Raw genomic sequence first — 27547 nt, 5'->3', positions numbered from 1 at the left:
TGGAGCTCCTTGTCTTCTACATGTGCTATAGCATGTTGCTATCTCTTAAGAGTGGGGTGCCACAAGGACAGCACTATGTTCTGGTGCATCCTATATGGACCAAAAACCACTGCATTGTCTTCCACTTTGCTCACCATAAGTTAATATAGCCTAGGGGATACCCAGAAGCACAGGACACCTGTGACTCTCAAAAAGAAAATGATCTAGGACAGGAGGTGGGAAAACTGTCCCCCAACTGATGTATAAGCTCCATGAGGGCAGCAATGTTTGCCTTGTTCTGCTTTGTGTCCATGATCACTAGTAAAATGCCAGATATATTGTAGATACTGACAAACTGAATTTTTAAAAAATAATAAACTCTCAATCACTACCAAGTACAATAAATTCCATAAAAATATGTTATCAAATTTTGGAGATGTGAACAGGCATATTTTGTAGAGGGATGGGGAAAGACTTTCTTCAAGAGTGGTTTTTCAAGTCAAATGTTAGAGACTGGGTCAGGATGGTGGATGAGAAAGTGTAATCTAAGTGCTGCAGACGTCATGGCAAAGGCTTGAAGAGAGCAATTATATATATGAAATACATACCTATAAATGTATATTCCTATATCCATATATCCCTATAAGCATAACAGTAAAGTTCATGAAATTGTAGAGTGTTCACAAGGAAGTAGACAAAAATAAGCCTAAAATGACTGACTGGGGCACGTCTCAGAGCAGTGGTTCTCAAATTGTATCATCTGTCAGAATCACTTAGAGGATTTGTTGAAACACAGATTGCTGGTAGGTCTGGAGTGGGGCCAAATAATTTGTATTTTTGATATGTTCCCAGGTGATGCTGTTGCTACTGGACTGGAGACCACACTTCAAGAACCATTGTCTTAGAGGTTTTGAATATTAGAATAGGAGGAGTTACCAAAAGATTTTTAAGCTGGAAAACGTCCATCACAATCAACATTGCTGTGTGCTTTACTAAAGAAGCTGAATTAAAACAAAGTCAAGAGAAGGAGTTGTTGATTCATGTGCTAGATGGACAGTGTTGAACAGGAAAAGTAATTGTCTCATCTCAGGAATACATGAATCAGCAAGATATGTTCTCCAGCCTTCCATTGGGTATCTCCCATTCTTCCTTAACCAGAAAACTTTTACAAAGTAGTTAAATGAATGTTCAAATGATGAGTGAAGTTCCAGATGGCCAGGATTAACTAAAATGAAGCAAGGATATTTACAAAGTAATTTCTTATGCAAAACATTTCAAAAGTATTGCTCATAAAACTCCATTAAAATCCGCTTTTGTAGACCAGCCACCAGCTTCTCCCACTGCAGCCATGTGCAAATGTGTGATCAAATTGCTTTTAAATGTCCCTGGGGACACAATTTACTTTGACAACTCTTAGTAGACAGCCATGTATTTTAAGCACCATGCTAATCCCTTCCGTGCTCCTTCTGCAATTAAGGAAAATTCTACCTCCTCACTTCCTGCCCTCCCAACCACAGAAAAGGCACAAGAAGCAGTGATAATAACTTGGAATTCTAGACTGTCAGAATTGGAGGGGATAGTAGCAGGCAACTTTATGTCCTCACAATTGGGTACCAACTTTCCCTGCCTTAACTACTTACTAGCTCTGTGGTCTTAGAATCAGTTACTAACCTCAAGAAGATCCAGTTTCCTCATCTTCAAAGTGGGAATAATTATGTCTACCTCCAAATATGCTTCTACTTCACTGTCAGAATTGATGAAATAGTATGTTTAAAACATAGGAAGTTCTTGGCACATAAATATCTGTTTAATACATATTATTATAAACAGACTCAAATATATTTTGGAATTGTGACCTCTATATTATTTAACAAATAATAAAAAGTCACTTGGTTCAACATCTTTCCCTAACAGTTGATTCTAAGAAATATAAAGGTGAATGAATTGGTCTCTAAAGGCGAATGAAAGCATTAAGACCATATTTGCTATGTGTAATGGAGTTGGTTACATGTAAGATCTAGTAATCATACATTGTCGCTTAAGCTGCTGAGTTTTGATGTAAATATTACATGCCAATAGATAACAACAGGGTAAACAGGTCATGTATAGCTTGGGGCAGCTGTTCACTGGTTGAATAGCAGTCCTTCTAGCAAAAGGTGGTTCAAAACATTTTTGTAGCAGAGCTCTGGATGAAGAAACTTGTGTTTCTGTTCTTAGTAACTCTTTTTGGTTATATTTTAGTTCCCCTTGTTCCCCCTTTGAGGAAGTGGAGAAGACAGAAGAGCAGTAGTAGCTTTAAGAAAAACTAAAGGCATCTTCCCTGTGGTTCCCAGGCTTGGCAAGCTTCCAGGCACCTGGAGGATCAGTGAGGAAGACCCAGCAGAGATATTCACCAGGAGCTGGAGACAGGAAGAGGGGCTGAGGAAATAGCCAACAGCAGAGGCAGGACTGTGGGTTCCAGGAAGGAAAAACTGTAGGGGTAGGAGAACAGAGAGAGACTCTTTTCTGTCAGAGATCTGGAGGACATCAGTTTGGGCCCTTACAGGAATTATAATCCCATGAGCAATCTTCAGATGTAATGTTTATTATGTTCCTATCTTAAATATTCTTCTGTGGGTGGGCACGGTGGCTCACGCCTGTAATCCCAGCACTTTGAGAGGCCAAGATGGGTGGATCACTTGATGCCAGGAGTTTGAGACCAGCCTGGCCAACATGGTGAAATCCTGTCTCTACTTAAAATACAAAATTAGCCAGGTATGGTGGCGAGCATCTGTAATCTCAGCTACTTGGGAGGCTGAGGCAGGAGAATTGCTTAAACCCAGTAGACGGAGGTTGCAGTAAGATGAGATCCTGCCACTGCACTCCAGCCTGGGTGACAGAGTGAGATTTCTTCTAAAAAAAAATTATTCTGTACCTTCACGATAATAAAATGTGTAAGAAAGGGAGTGTCAGTCATTTAGAAAGGCATTTTATAACTGACTACAGGAAAAAGAATAACCTACCAAAAATGTCATCTAAAAACATCTTGGCAGAGCTTACTGGACACACATAGAGATTACCAAAGTGTTACTTTATAGCATATATATTAATTAATCAATCTGCCAGCAGATACTGACTGATTGTTCCACTGACTCATTGAGACTCAGATCAGGGGTCACAATCCCTGTAACGTCCTCACTGGCCCTCAAAATCAGTGAATGAACGGTTCTCCATCTCTGCTCTGGTTTTTTACAGTACCTTGTATGTATCTGTAACACAGTATTTTCCTAACTATATTGTAATTGTCCACATTCTTTTCACCTGCTACAACTACTACTATTCCTGCTACATACACCATTCATTTATTGATGGCACACTATATGGCAGGAAGTGTATTCTATGTTATATCTAATTTCTAAAGGAACTCTACAAGGCAGCACCCATCCTCATTTCAAATATGAGAAAACTGGGGCTTGGAGAGTTGAATCCACTTACCCAAGATCATACAACTAGGTTATGGCAGAACTTAGTCTTAAACCCACATCTGCTGAAGTCTATGCCTTGGTGACACTAGTAAGTGGGACAAGGCTAGACAAAAGTGACTCTATCTAGAAAAAGGAGAAGACCATGCAGTGCCCTAGAAGCTTTATGGGCTGAGGATACACAAGAAAAAGACATATTTAATGATGAACTTGACAGATAAGGTAATATACAGGAAGAATAACTCAGGAGCTATTACAGTAATCCAGAAATGAGATGGGAAGAAGTAATAAAGAAGAAGAAGATATATTTCAAAGATATTTATAGGAGGTGGCCAAGACAGCAGACTAGAAGCAGCTAGTGTGCACAGCTCTCATGGAGAGGAATGAAAGAAGCAAGTAAATGCAGCACCCTCAACTGGCCCATCCACATCCACATATTGGGACTACTCAAGGAAGCAACTCAACCCACAGAGAATGAAGATAAGCAAGGCAGGACGTTGGCCCTCCTAGGAGTGACATGGATCCAGGGGAACCTCCCCTGCCCAGGAAAGTAGTGAATGAATGTGTGACCCCTGGAACCCATGATTCTGCCACAGATCTTTACAACCCTTGGGTCAGGAGATTCCCCTGTGAACCCTCTGGACAAGAGCCTTCAGTTTGACACATAGAGCTACATGGAGTCTTGTCAGAGCAGTCGCGCAGGCACGTGCAGATACCTGGGAACCCTAGATACCTGGGCTTCCTGTGCTTCCTGGCAAAAGTAGCTGCGACTCTGGCAAAGCAGAAGGTAGATCCCTGTACATACCCCTAGAAGGGGCATTAATCTAGGGGGCTGAGCAGCAACAGTCTGCAGGCCCCACTTCCACAGTACCTCATAGGATAAGCCCCACTGGCTTGGAATTCCAGTCAGCCACTGGTAGCAGCATTGCACCTCCATGAGACAGAGCTCCCAGTGGGAGGGGTGGGCTGCCATCTTTGCTGCTGGGTGACTTAGCCATTCTAGCCTTTGGATTTTGGAGAGTCCAAGTTGACCAGGGGGAGAAGCTGTTCCCTAGCACAGCATAGCTGCTCTATGAAAACATGGTCAGACTGCTTTTTTAAGTGGGCCTTGATCCCGCTCCTCTTCATTGGGCAGGACCTTCTAACTGGGGCCTCCAGCCACCCCTGCTGGGGCTCTCTGGCCAACAGAAGCTCCCTGGGATGGAGCTCTCAGAGGAAGGGTAGCGATGCCATCTTTGCTGTTTGGGTGACTTAGCTGTTCTGCCCTTTGGGCTTTGGAGAGTCTGAGGTGACTGGGGCCTAAAGCAAATCCCCAGCATAGCACAGCTACTCTACAAAAATGTAATCAGATTGCTTTTTAAAGTGAATTTCCAACCCCATTCCTCCTCACTAGGCAAAACCTTCCAACTGGGGTCCCTGGCCACCTCTTAACAGGTGCATTTGGGCAGGTAACAAGTATGTACCTTCCTGGGATGGAGCCCCCAGAGTGAGGGGCAGTCTGTCATCTTTGCTGTTTTGCACTTTTCACTCTTGATGCCTCCAGGTAGTGGGAAATTCAAGGTGACCAGCAACTGGAGCAGGCCCCCAGCATACTGCAGCAGCCCTATGTTAAAGTAGCCAGACTTAAGTGGGTGCCTGTTCCCGTATCTCCTCACCAGGTAATTCCTCCAGGCCTGGACCTCCAGCCATCCCCTGCCAGAGATATTGAACCAGTAGCAACTCAGCACCTCCCTGGACAGAGACTCCAGGGGCAACTGAAAGCCTCTCTGCCACTGCCTCTGCAGTGGAGCTGCCCTTACTACTCTTGGACTAATGAAGGAGCAAAGACCCTAAGTGCCTTCTCTACACCTTCAACAAGCTGCAGTGGACCCAAGGAGAGGAGGCCAGACCGTTTCTCATGGGTCCCACCTACTCCTTCTGCTTGCACCAGATAGGTAATCCCTGACTTGGGCCCCAGCACATACCCTCCAGCCTGGGTTGATTGCACTGAGCAACTCCTGACCTCAATCTCTCTGGGGTGGAGCCTCCAAAAGACAAGCAAAAGACCCTTGACCACAACCACTACTAAGGTCCCTTCCTCTGCTGCCTCCAAGTGCAGGAAGGAACATGAATACTGAGATTGCCCCAGAGGTACAGTGGGCAGCCCAGGAGTTCCAAGCCATGATCTACAGCCAGCATGCAAGGGGGAGAAGAACCACACTTTCAGAGCATTTAGAGAGAACACAGCTGCAACTGTGAGGAAACAGTGGAGCCACACAACAGAACGAGAGTCTACCAATAGACCATATGTCTAGGTGCCATCCACAGGACCACACCTCAACGCTTTAACACCAAAAATACCTCATTTACATACCCACCTCTGAAACCAAAGACAAGAAGTGAGCTTCACACAAGGACTGTACACAATGCCTTGGCCCTGTGAAAACATGCAGGAAAGGAGTCTATTGACTGTACTCAATCTACACTGCAGTTAAAGGAATACTCACATACAGAGATGAAAAACAACCAATGCAAAAACTCTAGTAACTCAAATGACCAGAGCATTGTTATGTTTCCAAATTACTGCACAAGTTCTCCAGTGAGAGTTCTTAACCAGGCTGAGCTGGCTGAAATGACAGAAATATAATTCAGAATATGGATAGGAATGAAGATTATCAAGATTCAGCAGAATGGCAAAATCCAATCCAAGGAAACTAAGACATACAATAAAATGACACAGAAGTTGAAGGATGAAATAGCCAGTATAAAAAAAAAGAACATAATGGATCTGACAGAGCTGACTAACACAATACAAGAATTTCACAATGCAATCACAAATATTAGGAGCAGAATAAATCAAGCCGAGGAAACTTTCTCAGAACTTGAAGACTGACTCTCTAAAATAAGACAGTTAGACAAAAATAAAAACAAAATAATTAAAAGGAATAAGGAAAACCTCTGAGAAGTATATGATTATGAAAAAAAGCCAAATCTATAAATCACTGGCATCCCTGAAAGGGATAGGGAGAAAGCAAACAACTTGGAAAGCATATTTCAGAATATGATTTATGGAAACTCCCTCAAACTTGCTAGAGGCCAACAGTCAAATTCAGGAAATACAGAGAATTCTTGCAAGATTGTACACAAGAAGATCATCCCCAAGACACGTAATCATCAGATATTTTAAGATAAAAATGAAAGATAGAATGTTAAACACAGCTAGAGAGAGAGAGGAGGTCACCTACAAAGGGAACACCATCAGGCTGAAAGCAAACCTCTCACCTGAAACCCTACAGACAGAAAGAATTGTAGTCCTATAATCAACATTCTTAAAGAAATATCTTCAACCAAGAATTTCATTTCCAGCCAAACTAAGCTTCGTAAGTGAAGGAGAAGTAAAATTCTTTTCAGATAAGCAAATATTGAAGGAGTTTGTTACCACCAGACCTGCTTACAAGAGATCTTGAAAGGAGCACTAAATACAGAAAGGAAAGACTGCTACCAGGTAATACATCAACACACTTAAATACACAGACCAATGATATATAAAGCAATCACACAAACAAACCAGCATAATAACCAGCTAACAACACAATGACATAATCAAATCCACACATATCAACATTAACCATGAATGTAAATGGATTAAATGTCTCACTTAAAAATCACAGAGTGGCAAGCTGGATTAAAAAAAAAAAAGCATGACCTGGCCGGGCGCGGTGGCTCATGCCTGTAATCCCAGCACTTTGGGAGGCCAAGGCAGGCGGATCACGAGGTCAGGAGATCAAGACCATCCTGGCTAACACGGTGAAACCTGTCTCTACCAAAAATACAAAAAATTACCCAGGTGTGGTGGTGGGTGCCTGTAGTCCCAGCTACTCAGGAGGCTGAGGCAGGAGAATGGCGTGAACCTGGGAGGCAGAACTGGCAGTGAGCCAAGATCCCACCACTGCACTCTAGCCTGAGGGATAGAGAGGGACTCCGTCTCAAAAAAAAAAAAAAGCATGACCCAGTGGTAAGAGACTCATCTCACACTTAGTGACACCCATAGACTTAAAATAAAGGAATGGAGAAAAACCTATCAAGCAAATGGAAAACAGAAAAAAGCAGGGATTGCAATCCTAATTTCAGGCAAAACAGACTTCAAACTAACAAAGATTGAAAAGGACAAAAAAGGGCATTACATAATTGCAAAGGGTTCAATTCAACAAGACCTAGCTATCCTAAATACATATGCACCCAACACAGGAACACCCATATTCATAAAGCAAGTTCTTAGAGACCTACAAAGAGACAAAAATGCCCACACAGTAACAGTGGAAGACTTCAACATTCCACTAACAGCATTAGACAGATCATGGAGGCAGAAAATTAACAAAGATATTCAGAACCTGAACTCAACATTGACCAAATGGACCTGATAGACTTCTACAGAACTCTCTACCCCAAAACAACAGAATATACATTCTTCTCATCACCACATGGCACATACTCTTAAATCAATCACATGATTGGACATAAAACAATCCTCAACAAATGCAAAAGAACAGAAATCATACTAAATACACTTTCAGACGACAGTGCAATAAAAATAGAAGTCAAGGCTAAGAAAATCACTCAAAGCCATGCAATTACATGGAAATTAAACAATATGCTCCCGAACGACTTGTTGGTAAGTAATAAGATTAAGGCAGAAATCAAGAAGTTCTTTGAAACTAATGAGAAGAAAGATATAACATAGCAGGGTCTATGGGACACAGCAAAGGCAGTGTTGAGAGGAAATTCACAGCACTAAATGCCCACATCAAAAAGTTATAAAGATGTCAAATGAACAACCTAACATCACAACTGAAAGAATTAGAGAAGCAAGAACAAATCAACCCCAAACGTAGCAGAAGATAAGAAATAACCAAAATCAGAACTAAATTGAAGGAAATAAAGACACAAAAAAAAATTCAAAAGATCAATGAACCCAGAAGTTAGGTTTTTGAAAACATGAAGAAGATGGATAGGATACTAGCTAAAGTAATAAAGAAGAAAAGAAAGAAAATCCAAATAAACATAGTTAGAACTGAAAAAGAGGATGCTACCACTGATCCCACAGAAGTAAAACTAGTCAGAAACTACTACAAACACCTCTATGCACACAAACTAGAAAACTTAGAAGAGATGGATAAATTCCTGGACACATACACCCTCCCAAGACTGAACCAGGAAGAAATTCATTCCCTGAACAGACCAATAATTAGCTCTGAAATTAAATCAGTAATCGATAGCCTACCAATCAACAAAAGCCCACACCTGATGGATTGACAGCCTAATTCCACTAGATGTAGAAAGAATACCTGGTACCATTCCTACTGAAACTCTCCCAAAAAATTGAGGAGGAGAGACTGCTCCCCAACTCATTTTGATACCAACACCTGGCAGAGAAACAAGAAGGTCAGTATCCTTACATGAATATCAATGCAAAAATCCCTAACAAATTACTTGCGAACTGAATCCACCAGCACATCACATAGCTAATCCACCACGATCGAGTAGGCTTCATCCTCAGGATGCAAGGTTGGTTCAACATACACAAACCAATAAATGTGATGCATCACATAAACAGAACTAAAGACAAAAACCACATGATAATCTCAATAAAAGCAGAAAAAGGCTTTCAATAAAATTCAATAGCTCTTTATGTTAAAAGCTCTCAGAAAACTACATATTGAGGGAACATACCTCAAAATAATAACAGCCATCTATGACAAACTCAGAGCCAACATCATAATGAAATGGCAAAAGCTGGAAGCATTCCCCTTTAAAACTGGCACAAGACAAGAATGCCCTCTCTCTTCCACTAATATTGGAAGTCCTAGCCAGGGCCATCAGGCAAGAGAAAGAAATAAGGAGCATCCAAATAGGAAGAGAGGAAGTCCAACTACCCTCTTTTGCAGATAACATGATTCTATATCTAGAAAACCCCATAGTATTGCCCCAAAAGCTCCTTCAGCTGATAAACAACTTCAGCAAAGTTTTGGGATACAAAATCAATGTACAAAAGTCACTAGCATTCCTATATACCTACCACAGCCAAGCTAAGAGCCAAATCAGGAAGGCAATCCCAATCACAACTGCCACAAAAAGAATAAAATACCAGGAATACACCTAACCAGGGAGGTGAAAGATCTCTACAATGAGAATTACAAAACACTGATCAAAGAAATCAGAGATGACACAAAGAAATGGAAAAACATTGCATGTTCATAGCTAGGAAGAATGAATATTGTTAAAATGGCTGTACTGTCCAAAGCAATTTACAGATTCAATGCTGTTTCTATCAAACTACAAAAAACATACTTCACGAAGTAGAAAAACACTACTTTAAAATTAAAATGGAACCAAAAAAGAACCCACATAGTTCAGGCAATCCTAAGCAAAAAGTACAAAGCTGGAGGCACCACCTCACCTGACTTCAAGCTATACTATAGGGCTACAGTAACCAAAACAGCATGGTACTGGTATGAAAACAGAAACATAGACCAGTAGAGCAGAATAGAGGGTCAGAAATAAGTCCACACACCTACAACTATCTAATCTTTGACCAAGCTGACAAAAACAGACAATTGGGAAAAGGATTCCCTGTTCAATAAATGGTGCTGGGTAACCGCCTAGCCATATGCAGAAGACTGAAGCTGGACCCCTTTCTTACACCATATACAAAAGCCAACTCAAGATGGATTAAAGACTTAAATGTAAAACCCAAAACTATAAAAACCCTGGAACAGAAACTAGGTAATACCATCCCGGACATAGGAACAGGCAAAGATTTCATGACCAAAAGCAATCACAACAAAAGCAAAAATTGACAAATGGGATCTAAACTTAAGAGTTTCTATACATCAAAAGAAACTATCAACAGAACAAACAGACACTACAGAATGGGAGAAAATATCTTCAAACTATGCATCTGACAAAGGTCTAATACCCAGCATTTATAAGGAACTTAAACAAATTTACAATAAAAAAAGACAATCCCATTAAAAAATGGTCAAAAGACACGAACAGACACTTTTCAAAAGGAGACATATATGCAGCCAACAAGCATATAAAAAAAGAGCTCGATATCACTGATTGTTAAAGAAATGCAAATCAAAACCACAATGGGATACCATCTCATACCAGTCACAATGGCCATTACTAAAAAGTCAAAAAATAACACATGCTGGTGAAGTTGTGGAAAAAAGGGAACACTTATACACCGTTGGAAGGAGTGTAAATTAGTTCAACCATTGTGGAAGCTGTATGGCGATTCCTCAAAGAGCTAAAAGCAGAACTATTATTCGACCCAGCAATCCCATTACTGGGTATATACTCAGAGGAATATAAATCATTCCACCATAAAGACACACACACCCAAATGTTTATTGCAGCACCCTTCACAATGGCAAAGACATAGAATCAACCTAAATGCCCAACAATGACACTTTAGATAACAAAAATGTGGTACATGTACACCATGGAATACTATGTAGCCATGTAAAATAGCAAAATCACGTCTTTTGCAGGAACATGGATGGAGCTAGAGGCCATTATCCTTAGTAAAGTAATGCAGAAGGAGAAAACCAAATACCGCATGTTCTCACAAATGGGAACTAAATGACGAGAACTCAAGAAAACAGAAAAGAGAACAAAAGACATTGGGTCTACTTGAGGGTGGAGGGTGGGAGGAGGAAGAGGAGCAGAAAATCATATTAGATACTGGGCTTATTAATACCTAGATGATGAAATAATGTATACAACAAACCCCTGTGCCACAAGTTCAACTAGGTAACAAACCTTCAAATATACACCCAAACCTAAAATAAAATTTTAGGTTTTATTATATATACAATTTTTATAAAATAAAAAATTTTAAAAAGGTATTTATAAAAAGAATAGATGTGATTTGGCATCCAGCTGATCATGGGAAATAAGTAAAAGATGACCTCAAAAAGTTGTGTTTCAATGACTGAAAGATGACTAATAGATTCACCTTCAATGTACAACATGGAAGAGGATATAGTACTAGTTTATGACAAAAAATGTCTACGCGGAGCACACTGAGGTTTGAGAAAACAGAAAGATGTTTAAGGCAAGATGCTGAGCAGACAGACAGAGATAGAACCCCAGAGCCCAGGGTGTGAGAGGGGTGAGGGAGAGACAAGAGCAGAGGTGAGCAGATGAAGCCACGGGATAAATGAGGTTTCCAAAGGAAAGAGGGGACATACTCAGGGCTGGAAGGCTAAGGATCTAACCTTCAAGGGCACTCAGCTATGAGTCAGAAAGGACCAGATGACTATCAGTGTCTGGGAAGTAATTATTCCCTTGCTACAGCCTCTAGGAATTTGCATTTAGAGAGGAAAACAATAATGGAATAGTCCTTGTGGCTAACATTAATTGAACGCTTACCAAGTACCATGCACTGGTCTATGTATTATTCAGTTTATTAACTGAATAATAAACACTCAGTTATTTATTCCTCACAAGTCATAAAAGAGAAGGGAAAAGATTTTCTATTAATAGCGGAAATTTTACCGATAAGACAAAGTCCAGAAAACCTTTCTCACTTCTCCAAGGTCAAACACTTGACAACCAGTCAAGCTGTGACTGAACCTAAGCAGCCTAGCACCTCAGGTCTCATTCTTAACCATTTTCTATATTGAGAGTTCTGTGAGGACAGAGAAACTAATCCCAAAGTCATATCAAACAACCAAAAGTCACATTTCAGCATTCTATGCTCAGCCAAACATGTATGGAACAGCTATTACAGTCCAGAAAGAAAAACACATGAATAGATGACATAAGGCCTACTCTCAAGAAGTTTATATTCTAGAACAAGGCAGACAAATCAAACAATTATTGAGACACACATACTAAGAACCTTATATTAACCACGATGCTTAGATTCAATACTCCATGGGAGCTCAGAGGAAGAAATGACGAATTTTTATGAATGAAGCCCAGTCAATCATTGGAGAAGGTGACACATGTTATCTGAGTATTGAAGAAAGGTGGATGTTTGCCAGAAAAATAAAAGAAACCCAAGGCACAGGTAGCAACATGCAGGTATGAGGAAACATATCACATTCAGGGAAAGAAAACAGATCACTCATGGGGAGGAGTTGAGGTAGGAAAATCAGACTGAGAATACGTTGGAAAAGCAGTGAAAGCCAAGCTAAGAATTTAGCTTCTAGTTAACAAGGGCTTTCCTGGGGGTTTTCACATGTGTTTTCAGGAGCAGCCACTCCCCAGGCCTCACCAACTTCCCTGTCCCCTACTGATACCCACAGCAGCTACAGATCCCGGCAACAGCATCACTTCCTCAGGAGCCTACCCTGCTTTGGAGATTGCAACTTAGCAGACTCCAATAGTTTTTTTTTTTTTTTTTTCTTCTCCTTATAGTACTCAATGGTCACCAATTTTACTGTAATTATCTGTTTACTCTCTGTGTTCCCAACTAGACAAAAAGTTCCATGATTCAGAGCTTTTTCTGATCATTCACCACTGTATTTACGATGTCCAGAACAACTTGTAGTAATTAGTAAGCACTCCATAAATGTTTGATGCAATGAATATAAAAATAACAGTTCATACATTCTGGCATGAAATTTGACCAACAAATATTATTATGTACGAAGCCTGAACCTGCCCTAAAAGGGTATGTGAGAAGGAGAAACTTTTAATATAATTTCCCTGTGAAATGCATTTCAATCCCATTGGGAAAACAAATGTAATTGTGTGACACAGTCCACAATGACAGACACTTTTCATTTACAGATTCCAAAACTGAATTATACTCTAGGGAGATCATTAAGAAATGCAAACACATTTATCTCCAGCACAAGATTAAACATGCAACCTTGAAGTAAGAATCGTATTTTTACAAGTAAACCTGTTTAAAAGAGGATCTGAGACTAAGAAACTGTTGGAGAATTTTGCAGATAAAACACATCACATTTTCGAGCTGTGCAGAGGAAGGGTGACAATTCAGCTGGATGTATCCAAAAGAGAATTTTGCAATACTATGGAGAATGCTGTCTTCAATGAAGTGAAACTGACTTTTTTTAAAAAAGGGAATTACATTTGATGCTAAGTGAAGGACAAAGTGTAGTATGTTCAGAGAAAGGGGATAAAAATGGTTAAAAGTCTGAAAAGTATGGCTTATGAGGCCAGCAGAAGGATCTAGAAATATTTGGCTTAATATAGGGAGGACTTGGGGATGATATACCTCTGTTTTGCTGTGGAGGCTCCATAAAGATACCTGTAGGGTCTGGCCAGCCTAAAGGCAATTGGTATCTCCTCTTCTTGTCTGCCCAACACCCATCTTTCCAGTGGGAACTGCCTTTCCTTCACACCACTTGCTTTTGGTAAAGCTGAGAGTCATGATGCCTGACCTCTGCCCAGTAACCAGGATGTGTCGTCTCCACACCACAGTGACTGGTTAAGTGAAGAGTGTTTGACTCAAGGAAAGCCAACGAAAGTTCTTCCATGAGAAACAGCACTTATGTTTCTCTTCCTATGGACTTGCATGTTAAGGATGGTTTAAAATTTGTTTTTTGTTTTTTGTTTTTTTTTTTTTTTACTAAATAAAAATACTACTTTAATTCATAAGTATGTTAGAAAAGAATGGTAATTATTATCAATCTGCTTTTACCCAATAATTCACAGATGGTTTAAAATCTATATACTTTATATCAATAATATGCCATATTATTTGTGTGATAAATGCATTTTTATCCTATCAATAAGTTTAAAGGGAAAAAATCAATTGATAAAAATTCAACATTCCTTCCTAAATAAAAGCAATTCTTAGTAAATAAGGACTATGCATATATTATCTTAACATCATAAAAATATCATACTTGTTGCCTGTGACTATTTTTCTTTCCTGGGGGAAGAACCCAGCCTAAGAAAAAGTCTAACAAGAAACCAGAGCTGATGGACAGCATAGAGACAAAGAGGGACAGATAGAAAGAGAGGGATAGACATAGAGAAACAGAGAGGGAGGTAAACAGGGTGAATGAGAAGGCAAGATGGAGACAAAGAGGAAGGAGAAACAGAGAGGGGCAAACTTATTCTAAATGACATTGTTCAAATCTTTATAGAGAGCCATGTCTGAAGCCAGACTTTTCAGTTATTTGAACAATCAATTTATTGTCTGCTGCATGCTGCTGAAAAAAACATTGCTAATAGATCATCCAATAAGCAAGTTGGTAAAAACATTACATTCAGGTAATTCAATGGCATATATATAGTACAAGCCCTCTTCAAGGGTGTACTTAAATCATAAACTCAAAATATATTCAAACAAGTCTACTTATTACATATGAAATCACTGGCATTTACAGGCAGTTGCTATTTACAGTGGTTACCTCAGGTTATGCAGCTGTGGAAGTGGATATTGAAAGAACTGGGGACATTTTTAGTTTTACTTGTGAACTGATGGCCTTTTTTTTTTACAATGCTCAGGTATTATTAATATTGTGACTTAAAAAATCTGTGAGAATTACAAAAAGGACTGTTAGAAAATATCAAATACAAGCTTGTGAACAGGGAGGAGGTTAACCAAGATTAATGTGGGAGTGATGCACCCATAAGGGCTCCCTTGAGGGAGAAGTGAGTGTGGTTGGTGAGAAAGCAGAGAGAACACACTGGTCAGGAAGATTTCCATGCTCCCTGGCTTGTTCTGACCTCAGAGGGAACTCCTAGCACCGAAGCAGAATGTTCTCGGAGAACTGAGGAATGCGCCATTCCAGCAACATTTTCAGCTAAAAGGCTATTGTGGAGGGACTTGCATTTGAGAAGGTTACCTTCTAGCAAAGGGAAAATTGAAGTTTAAAATATATATTACAGAAATTAGTAAAAGTGAAGGCTCCCAACCCCAATTCAACTGACCATCCACTCTGGCCAGCACTATACCCTATGCCCTACCCCTCAAATAACCAACTGTTAATGGTTTGGTGAAAATTCATTCATGTTCTTTCTTTCTTTTTTTCTTTTTTTTTATTATACTTTAAGTTCTAGGGTACATATGCATAACGTGCAGGTTTGTTACATATGTATATCTGTGCCATGTTGGTGTGCTGCACCCATCAACTCGTCAGCACCCATCAATTCATCATTTATATCAGGTATAACTCCCCAATGCAATCCCTCCCCACCCCCCATGATAGGCCCCAGTGTGTGATGTTCCCCTTCCCGAGTCCAAGTGAACTCATTGTTCAGTTCCCACCTATGAGTGAGAACATGCGGTGTTTGGTTTTCTGTTCTTGTGATAGTTTGCTAAGAATGATGGTTTCCAGCTGCATCCATGTCCCTACAAAGGACGCAAACTCATCCTTTTTTATGACTGCATAGTATTCCATGGTGTATATGTGCCACATTTTCTTAATCCAGTCTGTCACTGATGGACATTTGGGTTGATTCCAAGTCTTTGCTATTGTGAATAGTGCCGCAATAAACATAGGTGTGCATGTGTCTTTGTAGTAGAATAATTTATAATCCTTTGGGTATATACCCAGTAGTGGGATGGCTGGGTCATATGGTACATCCAGTTCTAGATCCTTGAGGAATCACCATACTGTTTTCCATAATGGTTGAACTAGTTTACAATCCCACCAACAGTGTAAAAGTGTTCCTATTTCTCCACATCCTCTCCAACACCTGTTGTTTCCTGATTTTTTAATGATTGCCATTCTAACTGGTGTGAGATGGTATCTCATTGTGGTTTTGATTTGCATTTCTCTGATGGCCAGTGATGATGAGCATTTTTTCATGTGTCTGTTGGCTGTATGAATGTCTTCTTTTGAGAATTTTCTTTTTCATTCTCAATCTCTCTCTCTTTCTCTCTCTCTCTCTCTCCACACACACTCATGTAAACCCAGATACATGCATCTCTATATTTGTTTTATAAAAGTGGAATTATGCTAAGCATTAGAGTCTGTCACTTACTTCTTTTTCCCCCAAGATAATACAACAGTGATATCTTTCTAGGACAACACGTGTCACTATTTCTCATGGTTTTCAATGGCTGTCTTATATTTCACTTTTAAAATTAGTACTCTGTTATGACTACTTGGTCAGTTTTTATTCACCACAGAACTTTAGATCTTAAAAAATCAACTGTACTCTAAAGCTTTTAAAGCAGTTTTTGATCTCCTATACCCATACTAGATGGTGCATTTATTTTAATTATACTTTGGAAATTATTGTTAAGGAGGCAATAAATTTTTATTAACATAATTCAATTCCGAAAGCACCAGGAAGCACAGTGAGCTAAGAATGGGAGTTGGGAAAATGCATTTTCTAATACTAAAGGAGTTCTACATTTTGCTTTGATCCAGGAGTCTGCCATCTGAGAGGAGTTACAAATCAAAGTGAGTCTTCTTGCTCAAAGGAACTACCCCTTATGACTGATCCCAGAACACTTGTAGCAGCTCTAGAAAGGAGGACATGGCATACTGCCAGGAATAACATGGTTAACAAGGACGTCACATCTCATTGAGACATTCACTCTGTGCTTTGGCCCAGCCCAGCTGAACCAAACTGTTAGCATGGGAAGAACACAGCAAAACAGACACTAGATGATAAATAAAACCATACTCTTCCAGGCTAAAACATTGCCCTGCAATGTTCACGATGGACCCTCCAGCACTATGAGAGAACACTCTTGGGACAGGGAAAGCTGGAGACAAGCTGGAGGCAAGATCCCCAAGCTTCCCAAGGAAAATAAAACAAAAGAAACCCCATCTGATATCTTACTTATGGTATTGGAGTTGTTGACATCCACCGTCAGAGAAAGAAATGGAATTATTGGCATGACTTTCACAAAGAGCATGTGCTGACCACTCCATTTGTTCAGCCCTGTTTGCCAAATACCTAAATAAGTATTTATGCAATGATACTTATCATTGTCAACCTCCACATAACAATGCAAGTTCTTTGAGGGCAAGGACCTTGCTCAAAGTTCGTTGCCTTGAGCTTCCTCCCATTGGAATAGAAAGACATTTAAGAAGAAAGTATAGACTTGATTTTAACTATAATTACACTGAGTTCTACAAAGGAGAAAAATGGTTTTGATGGAGTCAGTGAAGACTTCTGCAAAGAAGAGAAGATTTAGCTAAAATCTGAAAGACATGCAGGAGAGGAGGGGCAGAGGAGCTTTCCAGGCAGAGGAAAAAACCAAGGCCTCAGGTGACTGAGCAGAGAGGCCTGGAGAACTAGAAAGAAGGCCAAGGTGACTCGACCCTGGGGGTGAGGTTAGGAAGAGGGTCAAGGGAAGCTGGGGACATGGACAGCAAACAGAGGACGAAAAACCCTGTATGAGTCTGGTCTTGATCTTCAGTACAATGAATAGCCACTGAAGGGTTTTAAGCAAAGGAGCAACAGTATCAGAGCGGCATTTTAAAAAGATGACTATTTGATCTTGTGAGTGACAAGTAGATGGGGAGGGAATAAAACATATTTGGAGGGAATAATTAGGAAAGTGTTGAGTGGTTTATTCAAGAAATGATATTACTTTGGACAAATGATAGAGAGATATAGACTAGGATCTCTTTAGGAAAGAAAATGAGCAGGACTTCTCATTATTTAAATGTAGGAGATGAGGAAAGACTGCTCTTAGAATAACTACCTGGTTTCTAGATGATGCAGCTGTTGGAGCAGCTATTCACTGAGGAGGTGCAAGTTCGATGAGAAAGATCATGAGTTGTACAGCTAGTTACAAGAAACTGACATTAACAACAATATCCACTAACATGGAGTACCATGACAAGCTGGGCCAAAGTGATGTCTTAAATGGATTATTCAATTTATACCTAACTGCAGTCATACAAAATAGGTGCTACCTCCCCAAGTTTTAGAGACAAGAAAGGCTTACACTCAGAAAGGCTTAATCACTTATTGCCATTCTTAGAACTAAACATTTTAAAAGCTGGGATTTGAACTCAAATCTCTTCAATTCTAAAGCAGATGGTTCTTAATGACCAATTCATCCTGTTTCATGATAACTCATACCTACTCAGGAAAATTTTCCTGATTTGGAAAGTATGTAAGCATAAATCTGAAGCCAAACCTTTCTAGGAAACCTCTAGACCTTCTCTCAAGGCTGCGCAAAGCAAACTCTCCACATCGGACAGTAGATTCTACACTTTCTCCCATTTTTTTTTTTCCTGGCTGACTGGCTCTTCTTCTTACTCTTGCTTTTACCCAGCCCTTGAGATTACCTCAGTTTCCCCCCTCTCCCCTGCCTGGCCTTCTCCAAATTCCTGTAGTACTTTCAGTCTCACTACTCATTTTTAACAATGATCATGTGCAGGTAACCCAGCAGGATTTCCACAGATGTTCTACTTCCTTACATTGTATTTCCTATAATAAGAACTTTCATACAGTGTATCCTGACTGTCTTTAAAAGTCTTTCATGTCCTGAAGTCAGATTGTTGTAAACAAGCTAATAAACACAAATTTCCAACTATTACATGCCATGGGTCCGGTTGCTTGCCATCAGTTCAATTTTACCAGAGTCATTATCTTTAGCTATAGAGTGGAGTCTCATTATACATGCATTTAACTTAAGCATATCCAACTATATGTTCTTGACAGAGCAAAAGAGAAAGCGATTTAAATAGAGCAGGCCATTATGCCTGCCATTCCAATCAATGCGCATATGTTCCACGAAATAGGAGATGAACCTGCTGTCCCTTCATCTGGTTTCAGTCTGTAAGTACCTCCCACAGTGTGATTAATTCTCTGGAAAGACTGTGATGTTAGCATTTAAAAGTCTGTATGTTAGATATACCACAATCTCTAGTTTCAGTCAACTACTTTTCCTAGTCATCAATTCAGAAAAATAGTGATTGTCTGGGCACGATAGCTCACATCTGTAACCCCAGCACTTTGGGAGGCTGAAGTCTGAGGATAACTTGAGCACAGTAGTTCCAGAGCAACCTGGGTAACATAGTGATACTTGTCTCTATAAAAAATAAATAAGAATAAATAAAAATAAATTTTAAAAAAGTGATCTATCCCAAGACTGGAGGAAAACTTGGGTTTGTTGGGCTGCTCAAGAGACAATAAGAAATCATTGTCACTGGTAATTCTGATTACGTGTGATTTGCACCCCACATTTTTCTGAGGGCTAACCCCTAAGATACTACTGCATTGATAACAGCAGATGTTTGTGTAATCATCTGACTTTAGATTGCATTCTACCTTCATGATGAAATGTAAATTAGCAGGAATTGGAAAATGAATAGTGATGATACAAGTGATAAGTACATAAATCTGTGACAAATGAGGCAAAGATGGAAATCATTAGGTCTCTTGAAGTCAAATATGAAGAAAGAGAATAAAATTATGCAACAAGAATGAAATTCTAGACCTGGGTCCGAAAAATATAAAATTATTGGGAAGTTTATTATCATCTGTAACTTTCTGGAAAAGAGTCTCCACAATTCATGCACATACATAAATACATGTATCAAATTATTACAGAAACATATTTTCAAGAAAAGGTTATGTTCAAACATAGGGGATTTTCATTCTGAACCACCCCTGCTGCCCTCTGGGAAGATGTACTTATTCGTGATGCTCAGCTTCTTCGGAATTTTGTTCATGCCATTAGTATAAAATTTAGAACTCTACAGTAAACTTGATTGCTGACATTTATTGCTATTTAGATTGCAAACTCCTTGCACACAGGTCCTAGGTCTTACTAATTCGTACATCTACAGTGCCCCAGAGAGGGCCTGACTAAAAAGGGGGCCTCTGCAAAGGCTGGAGAGTGACTGTATAACTGAATTACCAGATTTACCTCTCTGAGATTAATTTCTTCTAATGAATAAGAAAAGGCAGACACTGCCCAATACCCATCAAGTCATTGTCTCCAACATGGAGCTCCACTGTGCACATTGTTCTGTCCTTACCTATCCAGGGAAATGCAGCACAGGTGAAAAATCGATGCTGTTGTGAGCAGGACGTCCAGAGATGTTCGAACAAGACAAAACATCTCCCCATAAATCCAGATGTCTTGAACCAGCTCAATGGCACCAAAGGGCATCACCAGCACCGAAACCAGCAGATCCGCAAAAGCAAGAGATACAATGAAATAATTTGTTTTTATTTTCCTGTGAGTGAAAAAATGTAAGAGAGGAGGCAGGGGGAGGGATGAAGGGAAAAAGGGGAGGGAGAAGAGATCAAGAGAGAAAACAGGGAAAAGGGAAACAAAGAAAGAAGAAAAGAAGGGAGTGGTAAAGAGGAAAGAAAAAGTCACATGCTTAGCGTATTCCGTGAGATTCAGTTTCCCCTTCTGTAACATGGCTGAGAAGACCCAGCAATAATCCAGCCTCTCCTAACTTCTCCAGACCTACCTTATACCAAAACGTCTTTTTTCCTCCCCTTTCTGGCCACCCTGCGCTAATCTAAGTTCCCCTGCACATACAGGTCCCTTTTGAGGGCCAATGCAGATGCTCTTTCTTCCAAGGGTTCCCTAGTTAATCCCACCACCCATCAGTCCTTGGTTGGGCATTCTCAGGAAACTCTCCCAAGGTGTGCCCTGTGACTGTAGAGACAGTCCACCATTTTACACTAGTAGACTGGCTACTGTGTACTCACATGTGTAACACTGGTCAGAATTGCGCTTTTACACTTTATTTACATCATCATTAGACGTGTGCATGTCTTACTTAGAGAGGAACTGCTTCATTATACCCTTTTATGGCCCAGAGGCTCTCATCCCAGGCTGTACACTAGAATCATTTGATGCATTTTGATAAATATTGACGCTGAGGTCTCACTCCAGATCAGTTAGTTCAGGCACCCTGGGGAGTTAACACCTCTCCCCTCAAAGATTACCAGATAAAATACAAGATGGCTGATTAGATTTGAATTTTAGCAATAAATAAAACTTTTTTAATATAACTATGTCCAAAATACTACATGAGACATACTAATATCCCACAATGATAGTTTTTAAAAGTGCTTCAGGTGGTTCTAATTGCAGTCAAGGTTGGGTCTGATGATGTAGAAGTCCAAAAAACACAGGTTTAATTTCTAGATCTGTCCCTTGTCAGCCACATCTTCCCTAAACCATTAATAAAATGGGAGGTTACATTATATGTGCTCTCAACAATTGTATATATAGTGATCACAACTATAAACACATTTGACAAAGAAAAAAATGACAGGATGGAAATACACTGAAGTGTTTACACTGGTTGTATTAGAGTTGTAGGATTAATTGCAATCCCTTTATCATTCCTTTTATTTTTAAAATATTGTTCCCATCAATGCTTTCTTTCTTAATTACAAATTAAAATGGAAATGTTCACACCCAACTCTCCAGGGATGGCTCAGAACTCCCATGTTTCCTCAAAAGGTTCCCTCCTGCTGCTCACCTGAGCTGCCTGTCCCAGCACACAGCCACCATCACCAGCAGGTTCCCCAAGATGGCCATCAGAATAACCGCCGAGAGAAATGTGAGCAGCACAACCTTCTCCACTGACCCGAAACCCTCCTTGGAACTGAAAGACACACACGAGCACAAATAATTGAATGAAACTCTGGGACACAGGAAAGAAAATTTATCTTTTCATCATTGACCTTCAGAAAGGTAACTTCACCATCAGCTGATGACACATATATTTATCATGCATTTAATGTACACCAAAATTTGAACTTGTCACTTAACATTTTTTCCTGGTTAGCTCCTATGTAAGAGGAATATGAGGCTTAGAGAGCTGAATTAACAAGTTATTTTCCATCCAAGCACTTGTGGCTTTCCTTCAGGGCATTTAGTTCAATTAGCATTCAGACGTATGTGGTTGATTCCTGTTTTGTGCACCTACTCAACTAGATTGCAAAAGCTGAGTGAATGAGTGATAGTAACTTTGTAACTGCAGGAGTAGCCCAAACTGGTCCAAATTTGTGTATAAAATGGTGAGTTGTGTTTTAGTTGCCATGGACCCCCTGGTTGCAAGTTAAACTGACCAAGCCCAGATGAACCAAGCATGCAACCACAGGGTGGAACCTAAGTGCTTGGACCAAGGCATGGGGACCAAATAAAGAAGTGAACATCTCAGGGCATGATCCATGATCCAATCATATCGAGCCATAGCATCACCTTGTGGCATAATCCAGTCACATCATACCTCCTGGCATTAACTTATCACAAGATCCAATCAGATCACACCTTATTACCCTCTGCCTATAAAACTTGCCATAGCCCCCAGCTCAGGGAGACAGATTTGAGCTTTGCCTCCTGCTTCCTTGCCAATCAACTTACAATGAAGTCGTTTTTTTTTTTTTTTTTCCTCAAAAGCCAGGGCCATAGTATTGGCTTCTATGAACATCAGCAAGGAGCCCACTGCTTGCTCAGTAGCAACTTGAACCAGTTGTTACTGAGCAAGCTACTTTGCATTCATACAGTTACTTGACTTGAATGCAAAGCCATTTTGTTACAGTGTCCCATTCCAGTCCATGCAGAAGCCTCTGCTTACAGGTAGGTTCTCCCAGAGAAAAAAGATTGTGGTTTGATGGTTGTTCTTCCATCAGTTCACCTGGACAAATTGAATTCAGATTCTGTGAAGTCTGTTGGAAAGATAGTAGCCAATAAATAAGCTCAATGGCTCCTTTCACCACCCTGATCATTTCTTTTAGTGCCCATAATATGTCATTGTTTTCCCAGTTCAAATTTGTGTTCTTGTCAATTTCAGCATCTGATTTAGTCTACAAATATTGCCTTCTCCATATAAACTCAGCATTTTGTTTTATTAACTTGAAAATGAAGATGCCTTTTCAATGAAAGCTTGATATCTGCAGATTAATATTCAGGAGATATATGGATTTAAAAAACTTTTAAAGTATAATAAAATGTTCTTTTTAATGAAGTTTCAAAGAATCTTAAAACTCCTAGACCAGGGGTGTCCAATCTTTTGGCTTTCCCGGGCCACACTGGAAGAAAAAGAATTGTCTTGGGCCACACACAAAATACACTAACACTAACAATGGCTGATGAGCTAAAAAAAAAATTGTAGAAAAATCTCATAATGTGTTAAGAAAGTTTATAAATTGTGTTGGGCTGCATTAAAAGCTGTCCTGGGCTGCCTGTGCCCCAACAGGCTGTGGGTTGGACAAATTTGTCCTAGACCCAAACCCCACATTTGAATATGGGAAAACTTGGGCCCAGAAAGAAGAGCTGACTCGTCAGAGCATGTTAGTGCCTGGTCTGTGAGCCCACCAATGAGAACACAGGGTTCCAAAAATCAAGAATTCTCTGTCTTTCCTGAGCTCTTTTATCTGAAAGTTAAGATGCATGCCCTCTCCAAATGGAAGCAGCCTGCAAAGTCCTGGCTTTGGCCTTGTCCAGAACTTCTGTTAAGCTGGCACAGAAGACAAGGTGCCAAACGGAATGAGGAACCAGTCTGGTAGTGGTTGGAGAATGAGAAAGTCCCTCCATTTAGCTGAGAAATGTTTTTATAGGCAGATTGATAGATTGTTTTGGCTGGGGTTCAGATGAAAAGAAATTCCAGATATGCTCATCTAAATCACCCTTCTACACTTAAGTTCTAACTACCAACAATACAAATACCAGATAGGGAAGATTTAATTCAATGAGGAAAACTGTACACTTAGGAAAAAGACCTTAATAGGCTAATGTGGCCACCAATAACTCATTTGATCTTACATCATGTTAGTTGAGTTAAAGCACTAACAGAGGAGGTAATGGTGGTTCTCTTCCCTGTCCTTCTCAGAGTCTCTGACTCACGGCCCCTCTGCAACTCATCTCCTCCACCCCCAGGGCCTCTGGATTTGAGGTGCCTTGTTCCTAGAATGATTCTTCAGTGACTGACTTCTTGTCATTCAGGTCTCAGATTAAATTTAACCTCCAGTTAATGTACCACAGCCAACAAACATTTTTCATTTTCCTTACAGCATTTACTGTTATCTGAAAAGACTTATGTTATTGACGGTTGTCTATGCCCCAATTCCACAGATTGACTTTGGTTATCTTTTTCGCTACAATCTCCAATGTCTGGCACAATCTCTAGTCTAGAGTATGTATTAATGTACATGAAATACTACGAATTACTATTACATATGTAGATGATGCCTTACATAGTAAGTGCTCAATTACTTGCTGATTCAGTGAAAGAGAGATATATTGTGCTCATAATGGTTATATTTATTATTCAATGTCTTTGAAGACTGGTTGAAAGTATAGAGATTTCTCCTAGAGAAAAGAAGGCCCAGAGATGAAATGCAAAAGCTACTTTTAGCTATCTGAGGGCTGCCATTTGAAATGAGAGTAGATTTACACATCCAGTCATTCAACAATTTCTGAGCACTTAATCTGTGTTAGGCATTGTTGCATGTCCTAGGGAAACAGCAATAAGAAAAACAGAGAGCAAAACAGACAATAAACAGATGCACAAGACAGTATGTAACATGTCAACTGTAACAGTCCATGGCAAAAAAAAAAAAAATCTAGGAGGGTAAGGAGGACTGGATGGCCCATGGGGGATTGCAGGCTGGCTATTTAATAAAGGATGTCAGAGAAAGCTCAATGATAAGGTTATCACAGATTGGGAGGCTAAGAAGAGTGGGTGAACTTTAAGCAGTGGTTCCCAGCCTTACCTGCATATTTAAGTTACCTGAGGAGCCTTAAAAAAATGCTGATTCTGGGAATCCACCCTCAGAGGTGCTGATTTAATTGGTCTGGATTGCAACTTGGATAGAGAAATTTTTAAAAGCTCCCAAATGACTCTGATGTGTAATGAATTAGAGTCACTGACAGGTAGGCAAGATTTCGTACTGGTTAATAAGAGGCTTCCAGCAATTTTCCAACAAAAAATAACAAGTGTTGGTGTGAATGTGGGGAAAAGGAAACACTTGTGCACTGCTGGTGGGAATGTAAAATGCTACAGCCACTGTGAAAAACAAGTTTGATGGTTTCTCTAAAGGTTAAATATAGAATGCCTATGTGATCCCGCAATTCAATCCCAGGTGTGCACCCAAAAGAATTGAAAGCGGGGATACAAACAGACACTTGTATACCGACGGTCTATAGCAGCATTATTCACAAGAGCCCAAAGGTGAACACAGCCCAAGTTTCCATTAATAAATAAGTGAATAAATAGAATGTGGTATATACATACTACAAAATTTTATTTCTCTGTAAAAAAGAACAAAGTTTTTGTTGTTGTTGTTGTTGTTGTTTTTGAGATGGAGTTTCACTCTTGTTGCCCAGGCTGGAGTGCAATGGCGCGATCTTGGCTCACCGCAACCTCTACCTCCCAGGTTCAAGCGATTCTTCTGCCTCAGGTTTCCAAGCACCTGGGATTACAAGAGTATGCCACCATGCCTGGCTAATTTTGTATTTTTAGTAGAGACGGGGTTTCTCCATGTTGGTCAGGCTGGTCTCGAATTTCCGACCTCAGGTGATCCGCCCGCCTCAGCCTCCCAAAGTGCTGGGATTACAGGCACGAGCCACCATGCCCGGCCAGGAATGAAGTTTTGATACATGCTACCACGTGGATGAACCTTAAAAATAAATGAAACAAATAAATAACTGAAATAAACCACACACAAAAGGAGAAGTATTGTGATTCCACATACATGAGCATTCTAGACTCGGCAAATTCATAGGGAAAGAAAATAGAAAAGTAGTTATCAGGAACTGGGAACACAGGGGAATGCGGAGTTATTATTTAAGAAGTATAGAGTGTTTGGAATGATGAAAAAGTTCTGGAAGTGGATAGTTGTAATGGTTGCACACCATTATGAATGTTCTTTTTTTAGCTTTTTATTTTAGATCCAGGGGTACATGTGCAGGTTTGTTATACGGGGGGTTTGGTGTACAGATTATTTCATCACCCATGTAATAAGCATTGTTGATAGATAGTTTCTTGATCCTCACCCTCCTCCCACCTTCCACTCTCAAGTAGGTCGCAGCGTCTGTTGTTCCCTTCTTTGTGTCTATAATGTACTCAGTGTTTAGCTCCCACTTGTAAGTAAGAACATGCTGAATTTGATTTTCTGTTCCTCTGTTAGTTTTCTTAGGACAATGGCCTCCAGCTCCATCGACGTTGCTGCAAAGGACATGATCTCATTATCTTTTGGGGCTTAATATCACTAAATTATATTCTTAAAATGCTTATTGCATATATTAATGATAAATTTTGTTATCTATATTTTAGTATTATATAACAAAAGAATTCCTGGATGACCACATATCAAGATACTGTACAGGGCTCCTGTACTGGGGGCAGGCTTGCCTGGCTATTTTACGTCGCTTTTTTGTCTATGGCCTATGATGTAAACATATCCTTATAATATGAATTCTCCATCAACACCACCACCACCATTAGAATAATCTCTCTTGTACTGTCTTTCCTCTTGTAAAAGAAGAAAACAGACTCAGAGCATCTGGGATGAACATCTCTGGCTCCAGGGAAGGTACATTTTGAACCAAACGGGAATGTCAGGGTTAGAGAGCACCAAGTTCAAAGTAATGGTTCATTTGTGGCATGCCAATTAGGAGTTAGAAATAGCTTAACTTTAAACTAAGAGTGACGAGCAAAATTTAAGCATAGAAGAAGCTTTTTTAATTACGTAGAACTGTCCATTGAACTAAAAGTAAGTCCAGTAATGACAATTAAAATAAATTCCAAACCACTTCTGCAAAATTCATGTTAGGTCCTTGGGTTGCCTCTGACACCCTCAAGCAATCCTGTCAACCACAACTGGATAGCTTTCATCTGGCTGAAGAGCTGTCCATTCCACTAAATTGGTTCATCGACAGCTATTCTTATGAGAAATTTTACTTTCTCTTCTTTTTTGCTTTCTCCGTGATCTTTTGATCCATTAATAAACTCCACAAACTTGTGGACTGTGTTTGCCATTTTCTTTGCTCTTAATGAAAGAAAATATAAAGACACAAATTCTGGGTAAATTTCCACATAGGTTAGTATATGTGAAAATGGACTGTGAATGATAAAGTATGATAAATAAGTGATTATTGTTATTAATAATGATAGAGAAAATAGCAAAGGAAATCTTAGGTTATACTTTGTCACACACACACACTCTCTTATACTTTCTGG

The 27547-nt window shown here is 39.8% G+C and overlaps 1 protein-coding gene across 1 annotated transcript in view; it reads right to left on the bottom strand.

The window, feature by feature from the left end:
* Positions 1–27547, bottom strand: part of HTR4 (5-hydroxytryptamine receptor 4) — a 230517-nt gene that overhangs the window by 41503 nt on the left and 161467 nt on the right. Inside the window, 2 exon segments of the mRNA XM_023227080.2 lie at positions 20372–20572; positions 21842–21967. Of these exon segments, the coding sequence (XP_023082848.2) occupies positions 20372–20572; positions 21842–21967 (327 nt within the window).

Source organism: Piliocolobus tephrosceles, chromosome 4 (assembly GCF_002776525.5).
Source record: "Piliocolobus tephrosceles isolate RC106 chromosome 4, ASM277652v3, whole genome shotgun sequence".
Taxonomy (NCBI): Eukaryota; Metazoa; Chordata; class Mammalia; order Primates; family Cercopithecidae; genus Piliocolobus; species Piliocolobus tephrosceles.
The sequence above is the reverse complement of the archived record's forward strand: the minus strand, read 5'-3'. Positions and strand labels throughout refer to the sequence as shown.